The 18902-nt window shown below is 34.8% G+C and overlaps 2 protein-coding genes across 2 annotated transcripts; one reads left to right on the top strand and one right to left on the bottom strand.

The window, feature by feature from the left end:
* Positions 1-1950: 1950 nt before the first annotated feature.
* On the top strand, positions 1951-17963 carry LOC663226 (G1/S-specific cyclin-D2). Its single transcript, XM_969283.4, has 4 exons — positions 1951-2280; positions 2340-2555; positions 6446-6602; positions 17069-17963. Exons 1-4 carry the CDS (start codon positions 2083-2085, stop codon positions 17353-17355), a joined length of 858 nt encoding a protein of 285 aa, XP_974376.1. The 5' UTR covers positions 1951-2082; the 3' UTR covers positions 17356-17963.
* On the bottom strand, positions 17951-18811 carry DCTN5-p25 (Dynactin 5, p25 subunit). The gene is made up of 4 exons (XM_969258.4): positions 18653-18811; positions 18420-18607; positions 18259-18370; positions 17951-18212 (listed from the first exon to the last, which is right to left on the bottom strand). The coding sequence occupies exons 1-4, from the start codon at positions 18698-18700 to the stop codon at positions 18012-18014; spliced, it is 549 nt and encodes a 182-aa protein (XP_974351.1). The 5' UTR covers positions 18701-18811; the 3' UTR covers positions 17951-18011.
* Positions 18812-18902: the final 91 nt, after the last annotated feature.

Here is an 18902-nt window from a genome sequence, read left to right as displayed (position 1 = left end):
ACTTTTTACTTTTTTGGGGCGTTAAGGTAAAAAATTTCAATAATTTTTTATTTTTGGGCTGTTTAGCATGATTTTTTCAATTCAAATATGCGTTTATTTTGAGGAGTTTCGTCTAAAATAAGCCGAAGACTCAAAATGATATTTGTTTTTCTCTTTTTCAGGGGTTTTACTTTGTTTTTTGGAAACCGATTTATTTCCAAAAGTTACGATAAAATTGCTCTGGTTGCTTTGGCACAATTTGAAAACGCCGTTTATGCGAAATTTTGCTAAACTGAGCTGAAAAATCATTAAATTGGATTGAAAATAAAATGATTTTACAATGTTTGCGTTATATTAACACTCATTGTCATTCACAAACGCAATTATTCACCAAAGTTTCGGTCGTAAATGGTGTTATTTTTGCCTTTTTTTGGCCGCTTTTGAGCTAAAAAATCACAAAACCTGAACGAATATGCCATTATTTTGACGACATATTTGGATAGTTTTTCGTCCAAAAACGTAATTGTTTTGCAAATTTCATGATTTTTTTAAATTCAGATATGCGATTATTATTTTAAGGAGTTTCGTCTCAAAAAAAAACGAAAAGTTAAAATAACATTTATTTTTTCCTTTTTCATTGGTTTTATCTTGTTTCTCGAAGACGGATTTATTTTCAAAAGTCACTTGTTTTGTGTGTTTTAACACATTTCCAGTCAGAAACACAGTTGTTTATTAAAATGTCAAAAATTAATCGAACAACCTTAACATTAGTTCAAAAAGCGCAGCAAGTTTCTAGCATCGAGGCATATTAATTAGATAAAAATGCAGTTTTTGCGAAACTTTGCTAAACTGGGCTGAAAAATTAATAAATTGAATCGAAAATAATATTATTTTACAATGTTTGCGTTATATTAACAAGTTTTTCTTACACAAACGCAATTATTCAGCAAAGTTTCGATCTAAATGGTGTTATTTTTGTCTTTTTTGGCCGCTTTATCGTATTTTTGAGTTTGAAAAATCACAAAACCTGAATCGAATACATGTGGGCCATTATTTCGACAATATCTTGTTTTTCGTCCAACAGTGCAATTGTTTATTGCGAAATTTCGATAAAAATAAACCAAAAAATTGCCAAATTAAGTCGAAAATGTTGCTAGTTTTGCTTTTTACAAGCTTTTTTCCAGTGAAAATATCATTTTTTTACGAAGTGCACTCAAAATATACCAAACAAATAGTTGAATTGTTATTAAAACAAATAAATTAAATGTCTTTATTATTAATAATTTTGTGCAGATAAAAAATGAACTCTAAATTGATGCCTGAAGAGGCCACATAATAAATGGTCGAAACATCTAGCAAATTAAAAAATAAAACTTTAGAAGAAGGACAAAGACGTTTGTATTATTAATTGTTATTCTTTATGAATTTTGAGCCCCCTCCCCATTGATTACTTAAGAGATTGTTTTTTTTATTGTATGCATCAATTTTGACTGTGATTTTGTTAAAAAACAGAGAAAATTACAACATTTATTACTTTAGCAATAATTGTTTTTTTGCTATTTTATTTTCGTATTATTATTTTTTACTTTGCTTTTATATTACTGAGAATACAACTTTTTGTTTTCATATTACTTTAAAAATGTATAATTTTTTGTTTATTTTTGCTATGGTTTTCTTTTTGCATTTTTAAAATGTAAACTGAATTTTTGGAATTTGCGTGTTTTTTTTTTGAATAAGTGAGGTGACATTGTGAAGACGCAAGATCCTCCTCACCTGGTGTCAATATTGATTTTCCTTGACACCTTATGTAGATGAAGGCGATACAAAAACGGAATTCGGATGATGGAGCGCTTATTAAAAATTGTAGCAGATGTTCCTCTGATTATATACAGGTAGACCTCGAAACTGGAAGTGCAGGTCCTTTCCTGTCCACAGCCCAGGTGTCGCACTCCCTGAGCGCGCTTGCGCCTTCCCCCCACGTGCACCATCACAACAATAATTAATTTTCCTTCGCCACCGCTGCCACCAGTTGCGAAAGAACTACAAGAGGCAGAGGAGTAGTCGATCGTTCAAACGCGCGCAAACCACGTGAAGTGTAGTGTCATGGATCTCGCTTGTACGGAAAAAATCACCGCTCCGACCTACGCCCCCAAAGACCCCAACATCTTCAACGACTTTCGCGTCATGAAACACCTACTGAGCGACGAAGTGTTGTACACACCCCACACTAACTATTTTCAAAACGTTCAAACCGACATCGAACCCTTTATGCGAAAAGTTGTAGCGACTTGGATGCTGGAGGTAATTGAGACGTTGCACATTTGGGCGAGGGGTTGGTTATTTCAAATTGGTCGTTTCAGGTCTGTGAAGAACAAATGTGTGAAGACCAGATTCTTCCATTGGCGGTTAATCTAATGGATCGGTTTCTCTGTGTGTGCCCTATCAGAAGGCAGCAGTTACAACTCCTGGGGGCCACTTGCCTCCTCATCGCCTCCAAAGTCAGGAGTACGAATATTTTGCCCATTGACCTGCTCTGTGCCTACACCGACTACAGTGTCACTAGCGAAATGTTGGTGGTAAGTCAGAATTTGTTTAACTCTTGTGTTACCAAATCATCGTGTTAAAATATTCTTCCTCTCGACACCATCCAACAGAGGTGTCTTTGTTGACACGAGTCAATTATTCAATGAACGAATTGTTGATAAAAATAGCGAAATTCGTATTTTTTTCACCCGGAAATAGGCTCTGTGTTATAAATTACTGATGAGAGTTGACATTTGTAACTTTTGACTCTGAGATAAGTTCAAATTGCAGTACGGATTATTTCACTTTCCATGGAATTCTTTTGGTTGCCTCGTGTCAGGAAAGATTCGATCGATCAAAGGAATGCCGCGTCAAGCTCATAAAACCCAATTAAATGTTTTAAAAAACCTATTTTCCTTTTTTCTCTTCGTCGAAATATGAACGATTTCAATGTACAGGCAGGATGTTGTTAGGTCATTTGTCTGGGTATATTTTTTCTACAGTTAAACTAAAACTAAGTCTAATCGGAAAAGATCAGCTGATATTCGGATTGTTTTGCCCACTGTGTAATGATTGGATTGGATTGATTGTCTTCTAACTCGGACAAACGGATTATCTAGAATTACTTTTTACGAAACATTTTTAGTTTTTTATATTAAAAGCTACAATTAAAACAAATTTTTAAATCACCTAGATTTTCGAGTTGATGCTAGGGTAAGCTTTAAAATGCTACAGTAAAACTTCTATTATCCGAAAAAAAAACAAGTGACTCACTTTCGGAACATGCACAATTTAGGTATTCGATATTTTTACTGTGCCTTATTCAAAAAGAAAATTAATTAACTAACATTAAGTAGCTGCGAAAAATGATTTCTTATGTTATCTGAGCACAAGCAATGCTTAAATGTTGTGTGTAGAAAATTCGTAAAAAATGGCATATGGTAGCAAAAAATAAAGTATTTTTAGAGAACTCACCCTTTACAATTACACAGAGTGAGTTAAAAGAATTACATTCTTTTATTTTTCAAAAATAAACAAAATGAAAAACAGATAATTTAGCATTTTTTAAATGGAACGATACCATTTTTTTTTAATTAGAAGCACTACCGATAGGTCTTTACAAGTGTGGTACTTATTTTTAATATGAATGAAGAAACCTTAATATATATTTTTTGAAATCATTGCCACAAAACGACGTATACAATTCATATTTTTTTTATTACAAAAATTATAAACAGGTAACCTAGCATTTTAATTGAGCTCATATTTGACGTGACTGAGTCATGGCGGCCAATATGGCGGCGCGGCACCATAATGTCACAGAATTTTTAAATGGAACGATATGATTTTTCTTTTATAATTGGAAGTTCTACTAGTAGGTCTTTGCAATTGTGCTACTTATTTTTAATGTGAATGAAGCAAACACGAAAAAATTTTTATTAGTAAAGTAAAAAATGTATATGAATTGGCCGCTGTGTTCCAGTTAGGTCAGAATTGAGCTCCATTAAAATACTAAGTTACGTGTTTGGGCATTTTTATTTTATTTTAGAAAAATAACTAAAACATGAATTTTATGATTATAATTTATAAAATATAATATATAAAATTATAAAAATTTCAATTTTTTCCGCGTTTGGTTCACCCACATGCAAAATAAGTAGCACAGTTGTAAAGAACTATTAGTACAGCTTCTAATTATACAAAAAAGGTATCGTTTCATTAAAAAAATTATGATGACGTCTTAGGGCTGCCATATTGTCCGCCATAATTTATCCAGGTAGGTCAGATTTAAGCCTAATTAAAATGGTAAATTACCTGTTTTACATTTTTTTTTATTAAAAAAAAGAATTACGAATTTTATGCGTTACTTTAAACTTTGTATATTTCATTGTTCATTCATTTTAATTAAGAAAAAAATTTTGTTCGGTAACACACCCTTATTATAGTATATATTTTATAGTTTATGTATTTTAATTAAGAACTTTTTTTTAATTCGATAAGTGATAGTCCGGACGACTCTGCCATACCTAATTAGTTCGGTTGATGGAGGTTTTACTGTATTCAGCTCGGAAAAATCTTGATTGTTCACCTCCAAGATTTAACTGTAAGCCCCAAGATTGTGAAATTCAAGTTTCTTTATCTTTAGTAAAAAAATATCGGTTTTTGAGAAACTCGCGTGCATCAAAACAACAAAAATGTTTTTTTTTGAATTTATATTTTTTACTGGTTGGTATAAAATATTTTTAATTTTACTTATCAATAGAAAGATCGATTCAAATATTGACCGAAACATCCTTAACTGATGGGTCGTTTGTACGAGTTTTTTTTCTAGAAAATGATTTTTAAACTTTTTGAAAAACATAGAAGACTTTGGTTTCTCACATCCAGAAACCTAATATTTTGTATTTCCAACACGCATTTGACCTGTTATTTTCAACAGTTTTTGAGAGTTTTTACTTAAAACTAATTAACTTTCTCGAAGTTTGATAAATACACTATACTTGATTAGTGTTTCTTTAATCACAATTTCTTTCTGGTCAAAATAAGTGCCCTTTTAAGGGAAGAAGCAGAGCATCAACCCATTTCGATCATTATCTTGCCAAATAACTTTTGTCGCGCTACCGCTTCGTGCCGTCCAAACATCCGTCATTTCCCATTTCCTTTTCACCAAATCACCACCATACATCTAAGGATATACGAAATTTCTTGATAGTACTAAGACAATACTGCATATATCCGGACCCATTATCTACTCATCTCTCCTCGAAGACATGGCTTGCCTCGAGCGCTCCATTGTCCGGTTATTACTTTGATTGTTGCTTCCGTAAACTGCGACGAAATTCCGACCGCAAATTGGTCGACTAGGTGCAAGCAATCAGTTGGGGTGCGCAACCACCCTGAATCCTGTAGGTTAAGATGATATCCTCGACTAGTTTCACGCTCTCGAATCCTTTTTTACACTCGCTTTAATCGGAAGCTGGATGGGAAGAACCCGAAGCTTTATTTACAGTTCCGGTCCTTTCTGGGACCCTTGTCTGTCCCCTTTTGACTGGTTATTATTAACTTGTCCAAAACGGCCCGGATTGGAATATATCACAAAAGGTGGTGCTTTCTCACACGGGAACATGGGGTGCACAACAAGTGACCTTTGTGACCGTTAATAAAATTATTAGCTCATCGCGCGTAGTCAAGCATGAACAAGACGTGTCGTTAGTGTTTCTCGGGGGTTTTTCTGTATCATTATTTGAGGCAGGATTTTGGGAAGGAAATAGGGGAGAAACGGACGTTTCCCACGAGTTTTTTCCGAAATTTGCAACTTCTGCCAACTGACCTAGAGAGTCTAGACGGGAGACAGACGTTGCTCGAGAATTCAAACTGATTTTATCGTCATCTGCTCGTTTAGATAAAGGAAGAACCAAAATGACAATTTGTGCCAGCAAAAAGTCGACGAATTTTTCGCAACATCTGCACGCATTAATTAATCACAAAACAGCTATTATGTAAATTTATTGCGTCGGCAGTTTGCCCCGACCTTGGCGAATTACACTGCCCGTTTTTTAAATTTAATACATTATTTTTTAATACTTTATTTTATTTTTTATTTGCCTGTGGGAATTTTGGGCCCAACTGGGTCGTGGGTTCCAAACCCGATAAAATCGTGCAGCATGCGCTTATCAGCGCGCATTTTCCGCGTATGTCGCGTTTCCAACGACCACAAATTAGCATTAATTGTGCTGGGGCGACCGCATCGTTGTGACAAATTTGAATGGTCATCTGGTGGCCCCGTGAGAACAAAGCGGAGCAAAATCGTAGCATCTTGGGGTGATGTGCCGTTAAGGAGGGTGTCGAGACAATACCCCGTCTGTGGGAATGTGGGGAGGGGGAGTGAAATGATAATTAATTAAGAGGGTCTTGATACAAGTTTCGGTTTTTATTTTTGCAGAGTTGGGAACTCCTGGTGTTGTCCAAACTCAAATGGAATATCGCCGCGATTACTGGCTTCGATTTCATCGATCAAATCATCGAGAGGTGTTCGTGGGGCGGCGAAAGCAGTTTGTTGAGGAGGCACGCGCACACCCTCGTCTCCATCTGTTACACAGGTAAGAAACACCTGACATTCAGCAATTAACTTCGACGAGATAGCGAGCAAATGAGCCGCTTCCGTCAAAGTACATTAGGAAGTGGAGGAAAAAACAAATGCGTTCGTAATTTCTGAACACAACGGGCGTACTGTTTCACGAATTATTTCGTCAATAATACAAACAATAACAACCAAAAGATCCTAAAAGGATTCCGTTTATCCAATGAAAAATTCGATTGGAGAAGTTGTGTGAAATCATAATTTTTTTACACCGTTCGGAATTAGTAAACGTTAAACCTTAACTTTTCGTGTAGAACAGTAGAACTTCGGTTATCCGGTCTCTTCTTGGGCAATGTTGAAGAATCGAATACTGGCTATAACCCTTAAAAAATTTCAATGAACCATATTAATGCATTTATAACACGTAATCGAAAATGAACTGGCAATTTTGCCACATGGCAAAAATTGAAAGATCAGAATTTAAAAATAATTTTTCAAAAATTGAACAAAATCATTCCGAAATGTCGAACAAAAAACAATCATCCAACAAAATGTCCTTTTTGTAAATTCTGTTTTCGAACAGGTGAAAAAATAAATGGGAAATATTCAATTAGTGAATGCTTAGTTAGCAGAATTTCGGGAGAAATATCCCAATTTAGTGTTTAATTAGCACATGTTTTTTGTGTTTTAAAAATATGATAAAAACAGTTAGAGAAAAAGAAACTGTGGTACAAAAAAAAAGGATATTAAGTAGGCGTTCTTCCAAAAGGACTCAAGAAAAATTTATGTGACTAAGGTTACATTTTACTTTTAAGGTTTTGCTCTAAATTCAGGGCATTTTCGATCTCATGGTATAATTTTCAATTACCCAGAATCGAAAGAATCTAATAAAATATAATATTATAAAATATCCTAAAATATGGTTTACATTTGAATGTTTTTATTTTATTTTTTTTTTCTAAAAATTCTGTGCATATTAAAATTACCTGAAATATTTTTTTCTCTTGATGTCCTTATTGAATACTTTCGTGTAGTCTTTGTTAAAATATTCTCAGATTTGGCATATACTCAGGATATAACTAGTAGTAATTACTAGATTATTAATATTATGCATCTATTGAAAAAAAAATGCTTAAGTAATTGAGATTTCATTTTTATTTTGTTTTTGTTTTGTAACTGCTTTATTTGGTAACTAATTTTCTTCGCAATGGTGTTAGTTCTAGTTTTTTTTTTTTGAGATGGTTAAAACTATTTTTTTAGTTTCCTTTTGTGCCAAAACAAATATCACAAATTCGAAGTCATTATTGGTGTTAATTGCCTGCAAATAGGAGAATTCAAAGTAGATTTGATAATTTGGCTCCTTAACCATGTTCAAAAAGAAAAGAAAAATTGAAGATAAAAAAATAATAGTAATTAATAATAGAAATGTAAAACATGTAATGTTGATTCTAAAAAACACTTTCAACTGTTTCAACGACAATCAGTTCCAAAATCAGTCTAATGTTTTAATGCGTAATTGCGTATACATTTTTATACAGGGTGATTCAAAAGTGTCGGGCAAACTCTCATATATATATATATATATATCTATATCTATATATCTATATATATATATATATATACTTTCAGTTCAGCACAAAAATGAAGTCAGATTTTTTTGTAGCAATTTTTTTGTATAATTTTTTAATTAGTGTTGCTATTATTAGTTTTATTATTAATCACTAATAAGTCCGAACACAAACACGATTTTTATTTGCTCTGGTACTGCAATGTTTTATATCTGCTGCTTGCTGCTGCTAAATAATAATAAAATGCGTTTATATTTAATACGTTTTAGTATTTTTTTATTTAATATACGTTTTATATTTACTTTTTGTGCGTCCACATTATCGCTCACCGAAATTTAAAATACTCTGTTCTGAACCCTTTAAAATTTTGGTGGAGATGGCGATGGTAGATGGTGGAAAACTCATTTTCTGAACATGTTCGAAACCTTTAGAAAACTTTTTATAATGCATACATGGGAGACAGGTGTTGGCGCATTAATGTCAGCAACCTTTTCTTTGTTGCAACACTTTTTATAATGATGTTTATATCCGAGTGCCAACTTTTGAGTCGATTCCATGCAGCCAACAGGTGGTCAACTTCCAGTGCTTATCATGTTTTCACTACCAAGCTACGCATAAATCAAACTATAATTTTAAAATCTGAAAATTGTAGATATTTTTGCCAATTTCGTGTAACTATTATCAAACATTTGCTCTTTTTATTTGCCGAATCTGTATTTGCTTTCCGCTGGTCGCCTCCCAAGGCCACCCAATTACCGTGAAAAGCCATTTAAAGTCCACTTTCCGAGCGATTACTATTCATTCCGCGGCGATATAAATTTGATAGGCAGCTGTAGAGCAATGCATGTGTGTCACCGAGCCCCCTAAAACAGAGGGCTTCCCCCGGCAGCTGTAGATTTCGGCAGATATACCGATACTCCAAGAACACAATGCTCCTTTTACCACCTCCCGTATCAAAAATCGATGTTTCCATATCGCGTCGAAAGTTAAAGACTCTTAATCATAGCACTGTTGTATTGAAATGCAAATGAAAGTCATTGTGTTCGGGGATTTGGGCAAGGTGTTGCAGCGTGCATTCCGCCCCTATTTGACTATTCTTATTGGAGAGAAAGGGATTCCTGTTGGATTTGCAATCTGGTGGTTGGACCAGTTCGGCGCCCGATCAGGAGGCAGATGCCGGTGGTTTACACTTTTATTTGGACCCGTTGCGTTGATTGAAGCACCAGGTGTGCGGGCGCACATGCTAGCGGACTTTTAAACCCGACGCCATTTTTAAATGGACGCACGTGGGCAGCCTTCGAATTTTTAATCAGGCAGCCGCGCATAATCCACTGGGTTACAAAATTTCGCCCTTTGTTGATTCTACAGCGTGGCAGGAAATAGTTTAACAAAAATTTAAAAGCAAATAGGGAAAATCGTTCTGAAATTGAAGTCCCAAATTTTGAGAACCGCTGAACTAGAATTGTAAAAATTTGCGTAAATTTTAATATTATTGACAAAACAGCAGAGGTAAATTACGTTATACTTCTATTTCAATTTGTGTTTGTTATTAAATTTTACGAAAAAAAAAACAAAACTTTTGTTTGACAAGACCGGGATTCAAACACAAATGAACAAGTTAGTGACAATTTTGAAAAATTTTCATAACGCACATGCGCCACCATCTCTGTTTTGTTTAGTGAAAAAAATGTATTGTTCATAAACTCGTAAGCCACACAGTGGCTCTCAACCGGTGGGTTAACAAAAATTTAACAAGTTTTCAAGGAGGCTTCCATGAAATCCATCAACTGTCGCTAAAACTTGGTTATTTACCATAAAAGTTTTGTGATTTTTTTTATATACAATGTATTATTGCCCTTTTTCTGTCATATAACAGAAATTTCTGAAAAAAGTACGCACATTTTGGAAAATGATATAAGGGTTTTTAACGCGTCTCATTATGACAAATTCACATACGAATTGTTGCTAAGCCATTCCCTAACACCCTGTATACTCTTGGAGGTCTGAGGTCGAGTTTCTATTGTACTTGGTGGGCAACCTTATCGCGCACCCAAGAAAATCGTGACTTCTAATGAAATAAAAATCCTGAAATTTTACACACCAGCCTGTACATTGATAAGGACCATTCTCGATTTTTATAAAAAAAATTGTTAATAAATAAAGTCGTAGCAGTTTTGTGAGATTTTGTGCACTAACTGTTAATTTAACTACAAAGTTTTTAGACCAAATGAATCCTTACCTGCTAGCTCATCGAACGCTGGTATCAGAATTATAAATTTTTACTTGGTTGTGCGTTTAATTCAAAACCTGATTGGTATTTTTCTTCGCTAATTTCGTAAACAATTATCTGAAGTGAATACTCGTGGTTTAGTATAAAATTTAGAATTTGATTTTTTGGTCGAAAATTACTTTTTATCTGCAAGTGAAAAATTACCAAAAAATTAGGGGAGATACCATTCGAACGTACAGTCAGGCTTGTAAAATGCAATATTTTTTTATTTAATTAGAAATCGCGATTTTCTCAGGCGATAAGGTTGTCACCTAGTACAGTAAGTGCGAATATGAGTTACCTGTATCTCAAAAACTATAGCTGGTAGAAAAAAATTGTTGGTTGTTTTGAATCAGCATCCAACAATCATTTAACAACAAAAAATTTGAGGCAGTAGACATTTATATTCAGATTAAAATACTTGTGCTAGTGAAGAAAAAGGTCAATATTTGTTGTTTTTTTGGATCTTGTGTTTTTAATCCTTTTCTCGCGCATCTGGGCGAGGTCTTAACCTACCGCAAACCTTCGTTTACCTGGAGCAGGGCTTGAAGGGCGTCTGGTCCAGCCGGCGAGACGCCAGATGCACCCTTGGTGTTTCTTGGGGTCGCGTGCCCTGCCGTCACCCATCTTAAGTCACAATGGTTCAAATCGCAGACGGTATTGTACGAAGGGCTCTCGCAGCGTCTTAGCAGACGACACGAGCCCTGCCAGGTGTTGTGCAAGTAGTTAGTAGGGAACCCCGTGGTCGCATTGTTGAGAAAAATAAGGACCATCAAGCAAAAAGTCCTTTCTTTTGTGCACTAGTGCGCAAGACGACTAATCGAAGGGTGGCTAAGAAAAAAATTCGGTTCGTTTACTACCCCTCCGGTCAGACTCGCCCTTTGTGGAAGTTTCGATTATGATTGCGAGCTTTTGTCAAAGGACAGGATGGTTTTCTTTCGCGACGACTTAGGGGTTGGGGGCTGCAGACGCTTGAGCTGGTTTCGAACCGTCGTCTACCGTTAGGGGCGCGTTTTGTAAGGCGTTCCGTTAGTTTTCCTATGAATTAATTAACCCCGAGTCCAGACTGAGCATATCACGGATAATGACACAAAAAAGTGTTTGTCTGTGTATTGACTCGCCTGACTCATCAACTGAAATAAACTAGTTTTTGCGAGGAATCGCCAAGCTTCGGCATTCTAGGAAGGTCGTGAAAGTATTTTTTACACCAAAAGTCAATCTAATTTCCTGATAATGACCATTGACCAGATGTGTGTATGGGCATTATTTGGATATATCGGCACGCTTGACCGACTCGGGAAGTGGGTTGTGTTTTATTGCCGCTTTTGGTGTAAAGTTATCTACACTCGGCATAATCAGGTGGGGTGAAGTATGCGAGGTGGACTCCGGGCACCACCCCAACACCCCGGATCCAGATGTGTGATCCGGTCATACCAGCAGCTGGGCACTGCCCTCGCCCCGGAACTTCCGAAATGGTCATCTAATTGTTCGGCCACAATCATTTAATTAACAAATCAAGAAATGAATTATTCCAAAAAAGTTTTGGCACAGCTTGTTATAAATGCGAGTAGTGGGAAAGCTAATTTTCCCTAATCTATGGATCAAAGTAAGAGGAAAATTTCGTTAGGCAGGTGCGACAAGACGTTCAACCGAAGCTTATTTTAGGGAAAAGGGGGACGAAATTCGGCAACAATAGAAAATTCAGACCCGCACCGTTACAATAAGAATTGCCGTAACAATAAAGCCAAGAAGGTTCACAGAATCGACCAAAGCTAGTACTGATCGTGATGTAACTTATTGGTTATTTATTTCTATGGCGTAAAATTGTGACGGCTGTACTTGATAAAGGCCGGCAGCTGCAATTTCTTTTGTTTGATAAAACGTCGTATCGCTCATACCTGTGTTGGCGATTTGTTCAAGACAGTGAATTATGCGCCTTGGCCACCATACAAAAAATACACGCAAACTTTGCTTAACGCAAACACAAGCGAAAGATGAAATACGGGATTTTACGCAATATTAGAAATAAGTCTAGTCTTATCTCTTGAAAGGGATGTTCTTTGAAGAATTGTATGAATACGCAGCTTTCAAATTCGGTAAACATGTGCTCCTATTTTGCAATTATGTATTGTACATTTCTGTGAGTAAATATTGAACTGTAGTCGTACAAGGCTTTGATAATAGAGTTGTGAAAGCGTATTTTTGACTATTTCATGGACTAATATCAAGTTTACGACGTTTTTTGTTATAAGTCTGAACTGAACTCGAAAAAAATGGAACGGCAAATTTTTTTAATATTTATTATAAAGTATCAGTATTTTTGCAACATTGAAAATGTTATAGACTGCTCTTCTTTTGTACTGTCTTAATGTAGTCTAGTAGTAAACGAATAATATATATCCCAAAAACCGTAATAACTCTCTTCGTAAGACTTTAATTAATCGGTGGAAACATGCATCATGTTCATCGCATAAGCTTCTCAACACAAACATTAAAAAAGTTGTTTGGGCTTAATTTGCATTCACCTGGTGATACTTTGAAGCAAATAAAATGTTTAAGAATTTGTTAACCACGTCAATAACGAGTGCCAAAGACGTCACAAAAAGATTGATTCAAAATTTTTGAAAAATTAAAGATAACAGATTATCTCTTCACTAGTGTCTTTTATTGTAACCAGCAGTAATCGGCTGACGATTTTTGTTTCAAAAACCTTGATCTATAGACCTCTTGTCATAAGACTTTAAATCTTGATGAAAACGTTTACCATTTGATCGCTTAAGTTTCCGAGGTTTTATTACGATAATTTTACCACAAACAAAAGAAAAGTTGTTTGGGCTTAATCCACATTTACTTAACATATTTTCATAAGTGAATATACAGTGTGTTTTAAAATTATTCTTATCTAGTCGTCTGTGAATCTCCCAGGTAAAATCAGAAAATGCCGCTTTATAGAACTAATGGCATTTAGACATCAAATATTATCATTCTCCAATTATTAAGTCTCGAATTCGAAAATAAGAATCGGTAATAAGTGTTTTTTCACAAAGTGTAACAATTTAGTTGCATTTTGAAGAAATTTTTTAAAGAAATTTATTGAATTTCACAACTGACAGATTTGACATTTATTGACAGAGTACTGATTTGAGTAGAGCGGCACATTTTTTTACATGTAAACCAATTTCAAAGTTAACTAGATGAGAATTATTTGACATATCAATGTGATATATATTTTAGTTATCAGCGAGTAAGCAGAAAACAAAATCAGTATAAAGTACCTCTTGGTAAAAGAATTTTTTTTAACTAGTGTATTTGAACATTCAGTGGCAAATGTGTTAGTTTCCTAATTAGCATAGATAGTAATTTAGTACTTAGCATATTTTTGCCTTAAATTGGTCGCCAAATGAAGTTACACTTTCTGTTTCAAACGTAATAACGTTGTTGTTTACTAAACTGGTGTAGCTTGAGTGGCACGTTTGGGCATTTCGGGCCACCTGTACCTGAAATAACATAGTGTCAATAAATGTCTGCATTCGAATCGAGTTACATTTGAACATCCGGTATGCACATCTTGGCCCAAAAATCCGATTTAAAATTATTACGTCCGCGAGGAGGGTAACATCCTGTGCATGCAAAGACGGTGAAACCCATATTCAATGAAAATTTGCCTCACCCCTGAGGGTGAAAGTTCCTTTGATATTTATATGAGAAGCGGCCTCAAGGTAAAAAATCTGGGGTAAAAACAACCCTATTGATTTCACTGAATAGCCAGGATCGTAATAAGGGTGTCTGTGCCAAATCTTAATTACAAAACACCCCAGATTAAGCTCAAGATTCGTTTGTGCCATTGTTAACATTTTACCTGGCACTTATTGTGTTGAGATTCGGGGTAGGTTTGCGATTTTCGTGTGAAACTAGTTGTTTTGATAAAGCGAATCGGCAGGTCGACGACGTCCGATCCAAAGTTCATGTCAGAGGGTAATTTCTGACTTCATAATTACATCGAGGCAGGTGGCAGACATAAGGCAGGTAGCATTGCGTCCGTTTTATAGTACACCTTGCGTCGCGAGATGCTCATTATAGCTGCTTTTAAATCTCCAGCGCTCCACACATGCCAGCCTCGAGAAGGACCACTTTTCGGCAGTATTTTGATTATTTTCCGTGTGTTGAAATCGGAGATCGGCAAAGGGGGCTTTGACGCGTGTACCGGTTAAACCAACTGTTGCGCTTGGTTCTAATTAATTGAACGTCTTGTAGAAACCGAAAACCGATCTGTTGTAAGGAGTGCATCAAGCGTAACCATCAACGCACGCGTGTCTTGGCCGCGTGCGTCTTTGGCCCATTTCCACGCCATGTGTGACCCAGTTAGAATAATTTTTGGAAGAGCGAAGTTAAAAAAATAGCGTCGGTACAATAATTTTGTTATCGAGGCAAATGTAAACAAGGAAAGAATTCAACGTTGTTATTAGGGATGAGTCGTGGAAGTAGGTAGAAAAAATTGCTCCACCACCTGCTCCTTGTACTATCGACATTTTTCTACCTTTGCCTTGGCATATGTTTCTAGTTTCTTAACCTCGCGTGTTTTTACAGCGAGGGAGAGAATGAAGGAAAGTCTCTGACATCGGAGTGAAATTAATAAAACATAAAGATAGGGGCGAATAGGGACAACGACATCGTGACACCTGGAATATACAAGACGAGCGATTAACGAACGATATCGCGCACAAAAAATCGGTTTTATCAAAGAACCCTTTCAAGCGGCTGTGACAGACTGCATCTCAAATAAGAGACAACAGCGAAAAAATTGGAAAATGGGCATAATATTTATTTCAAACTGTTTTTTTTTTTCAAAATTATTAGAGTGATGGTTTTGTAGTAAAATTTAGCCTTACGTCACAAAGCTAAACTGTTACATTTTCGTAATTTTACCCAAAAAACCTGTTTGCAATTACTACATGAGTTATGACAAGACGCTGACGCTGACTTTTTTATTATGTATTTCTCGAAATTAGTTTTTTTACACTTTTGGAAAAATATCTCGAGAACTCTACAATCTACTTGAATGAAATTTCTACCATCCGTTTAATATTGTCTGCCATGTAGGATAGTATTTTTTTGTTAATTTTTATTGAGTAATTTTTACATCTCAAAATTTTCGAAAAATCAGTTTTTTGTCAATCGTTTTGCAAAAAAATTTCAGTGCTAAACTTTAGCTATTATCTTTCTTTACAAATAAAATACTACTTCTGTCTAAAAATATCCTGCTGATACATTTGAAGTGTTTATGAAAATTAATGAGACAAAAAATACTACGGAGTAAAAACTTCTACTTCAAGTAAGAACAAATACTTTTTTAAACATACTACCACCTTCTATTACATAATTAATTTATTATTATTATTATTACTTAGTGTTACCATTGATTTCATACGTATTTTCTTTTATAATACGTAGTTAACATTGTACCTTATATTCGGAAAAGTATACATTCCAAATGTTCAGGGTGAGTCAAGAGTGGGTTATTTCAAAATTTATATAAATATGCAACCAATAATACTGATATCAGCAGACCAGATAAGAAATTAAATTAAATCCATTATTACATTGTTCTGGGTAGTGTCACGTTTGTCTTGACAGTTTTGCTAAAATTTCGTTATGAACTATTATTATTTAAAAGATAAAAAAAAGAACTAATTTAACTTTTTATTTAATAATGTATTTATAATAGTACTCTGTTATTTTTTAATCGTGTGGTAACGCTTATTCTGAAGCTGAAAAGTCAAAAAATCAAAAACACTTTTCTGAATTTTTCTACAATTTCTTATACATAATTAGGATTAATTACTTCTTTAATATCTAGTCGCTGAAAAAAACTATACTTGAAGTTATGTGCGAAAATTACTTACAAAAATTGTCGGTAGCTTCAAAAAAGATCCCCAAAAATGTTTTATTTGGTTTTAATTGTAATTAATCAAATTCAAATTCGTGATTAATTTGATCTTTATGAAGTAAATAGAAATTTAATTCAAATTAGTTTAATTATCTTTTTTTTTCCATTTTGAACTACCTAGTTTACCAAACACACGTAAAAGGTATGCATACTCTAGTTGTAAAATCAAAATAAGGTGACGAACTTCAACAAAATCAAAATCAAGACATTAATATTAACAATAATACAAAGTGTAAAATAAGTATAAAGAAAAGTTTATTGGTTTATTGGTCTGCATGTTTACTTCTTTCAATTTTTTTAGAATAATTATCCAAATTACAATAAATTTATTTTCATTATTGTGACTTATGTTAACTGAATTTTTCAAGCACCCAAAAGAGTTTTACATCATACGTTAAGTGTAGCGTTTCTGGTCAAGACTTTTCCTTTTAGAAGCAAAAAAATCTGGTCTTATTCGAGAAATCAAAGTAAAATGAACGGCTTTTCTTGTTATCTGGGAACTTTGGAAATTTTATTTTTTGTTTAATTAACCTAATTATGTTTTATAAATTTCTCGAAAATTCGGGAAATTTCAAGTTAAGTAGAAAGCAAAAATCCTAGTTATTACATTTTTCAATAGTTTTGACCCTCACTGGGTTATTACATTCTTTTTTGTAGCATTTTGTGCGAATATTTGGGCTTAATTTTTTTCTTTGTTGCAGAGCCCTCGCTGGTGCAGACCCCTCCCTCTGCCATCGCAGCGGCGTGCATTTGCTCGGCCGTGCGAGGCCTCAAACTGTCTTCGTCAACGGCTGCCACAAGTGACGTTTGTTCAATGGTGAGCATCGAGAGCGAAACTTTGGAAGTCTTGGTCGCAATCGTTGACAACGCTGTTGATAAAGTCGTCCCGAAAACCCCCGAAAAGCCCTCCAAGACTGTGGAAGGTTTCGAAAGCCCGCAGTATCCGCAACCGGAAACTCCGACTGAAGTTGAAAACATCTATTTCTAAACAATTGTTGGCCATTTTGTTTGTGTTATTTAGATTTAATTTTATTGATGAATTCTAGACACGTTTGAAGTAATGTTACGTTGAATAGCCAAAAAGACGCAAAATGATCTCTTGTTTACCAGTAGTATTGACAATGTGTTATGTAACCTAGATTCCTGCTATTGTATTTGATCTCAAATTCATAGTTTAAATAGTTTATGTGCACCGTTAGTGCTAGTTGTGTTAAGGGCACACCTACTTTTAAGAACTCTTCTGTGATTACATCAAACCACTTAAATTGATTGGCACAAAAGTACTGGTATTTGGACGCATGTTTTAAAAATTGTTTTTTGACACTCTTTTGGTTATTGGTTTGTTATCTAGTCTTTAGTTTTGTATTGCTTTAGTTAATTTTTCGTATTTATAGTAGCATAATATACTCAGATAGCATCTATACTTGTGTACTTGTATTTTTCCACATGTACTATGTATTTATTAATCATAACTTATTGTAACACCAAAGTTTTTAAGTTGAGTACTTAAAGTGTTCAATATTATTTTATATTATTTTTCATAAAATGTACTACTTTCAGATTAGTTTTATATTAAAACAATGTTTAAAGCGAGAACGTATTTTATTTTCCCTTAAAGTACAAAAAACAATAAATAATACAAAATTAGATGATTTTCGTTGGTTGGAAGTGTTGGTAGTAGCTGCGCGTATAGTCAACCATCAAGTCAGCCTGGCACTCGGGTAAATCCCCGATGTTCATGCCAGGGGAGCCCCCATATCGCGTAAATGGGGGCACCACCGTTTCAGGCGCCAGGACCGTATTATCCTCAATCACGCAACAGTCTTTCAAAATACACCTCCGTCCCTTTAAAACAAAAATACAACCAATTCAAACACTTGACGCAACTTACAATAACACAATTTTTTCCTATGTATACATAAGAGCCAACAACACCCGCACTCACGAGTGAACCTTCCCCAACAAAAACGTGGTCACCCATCACTAAAGGAAAAAAAGCCACTCTGAAACATTATGTTGTTCAGACTAAATCAAAATAAGTCGCCTAGGTACCCTTTGCTAAATTTTTTGTAAGGGGGCCTTATGACCGCTTCTTTGCTTATAATACAGTAACGACCTGTCCGCACGTTTGCCAAATCGCCCCGAATTATGGCCTCGGACTGCACTATTACTTTACCTTGCAGAATTATGTTCTGGGAGCCGCATAATACTGTTTGACGACAAACTTTGTTCCCGGAAGCCTTGGAAAATTTAAATATTACAAAGTTAAGGCATTGCAAACCTACCGTTTCCACATAATCTCCCTTGTTGTAGTTAATTTCACGCAATTCCATGTTCAATATTTTTTAATAACTAAAAAACACAAAATATAACCTCTAACTTTGACAGTTGTCAAAAAATATCGGTAAAGATAGCAGCAAAAATAGTGGTGGCACCATGAACATTACAGCCGACCAGACAAGTTGATCGCATTGAGCTAGCAATGTTCAGCCAAGTTCACACCCGAAAAATTATCAAAATAATCGTAAATTAGCT

This window comes from Tribolium castaneum, chromosome 9, assembly GCF_031307605.1.
Source record: "Tribolium castaneum strain GA2 chromosome 9, icTriCast1.1, whole genome shotgun sequence".
Classification (NCBI taxonomy): domain Eukaryota; kingdom Metazoa; phylum Arthropoda; class Insecta; order Coleoptera; family Tenebrionidae; genus Tribolium; species Tribolium castaneum.
This window is presented reverse-complemented; position numbering and strand designations above follow the sequence as displayed.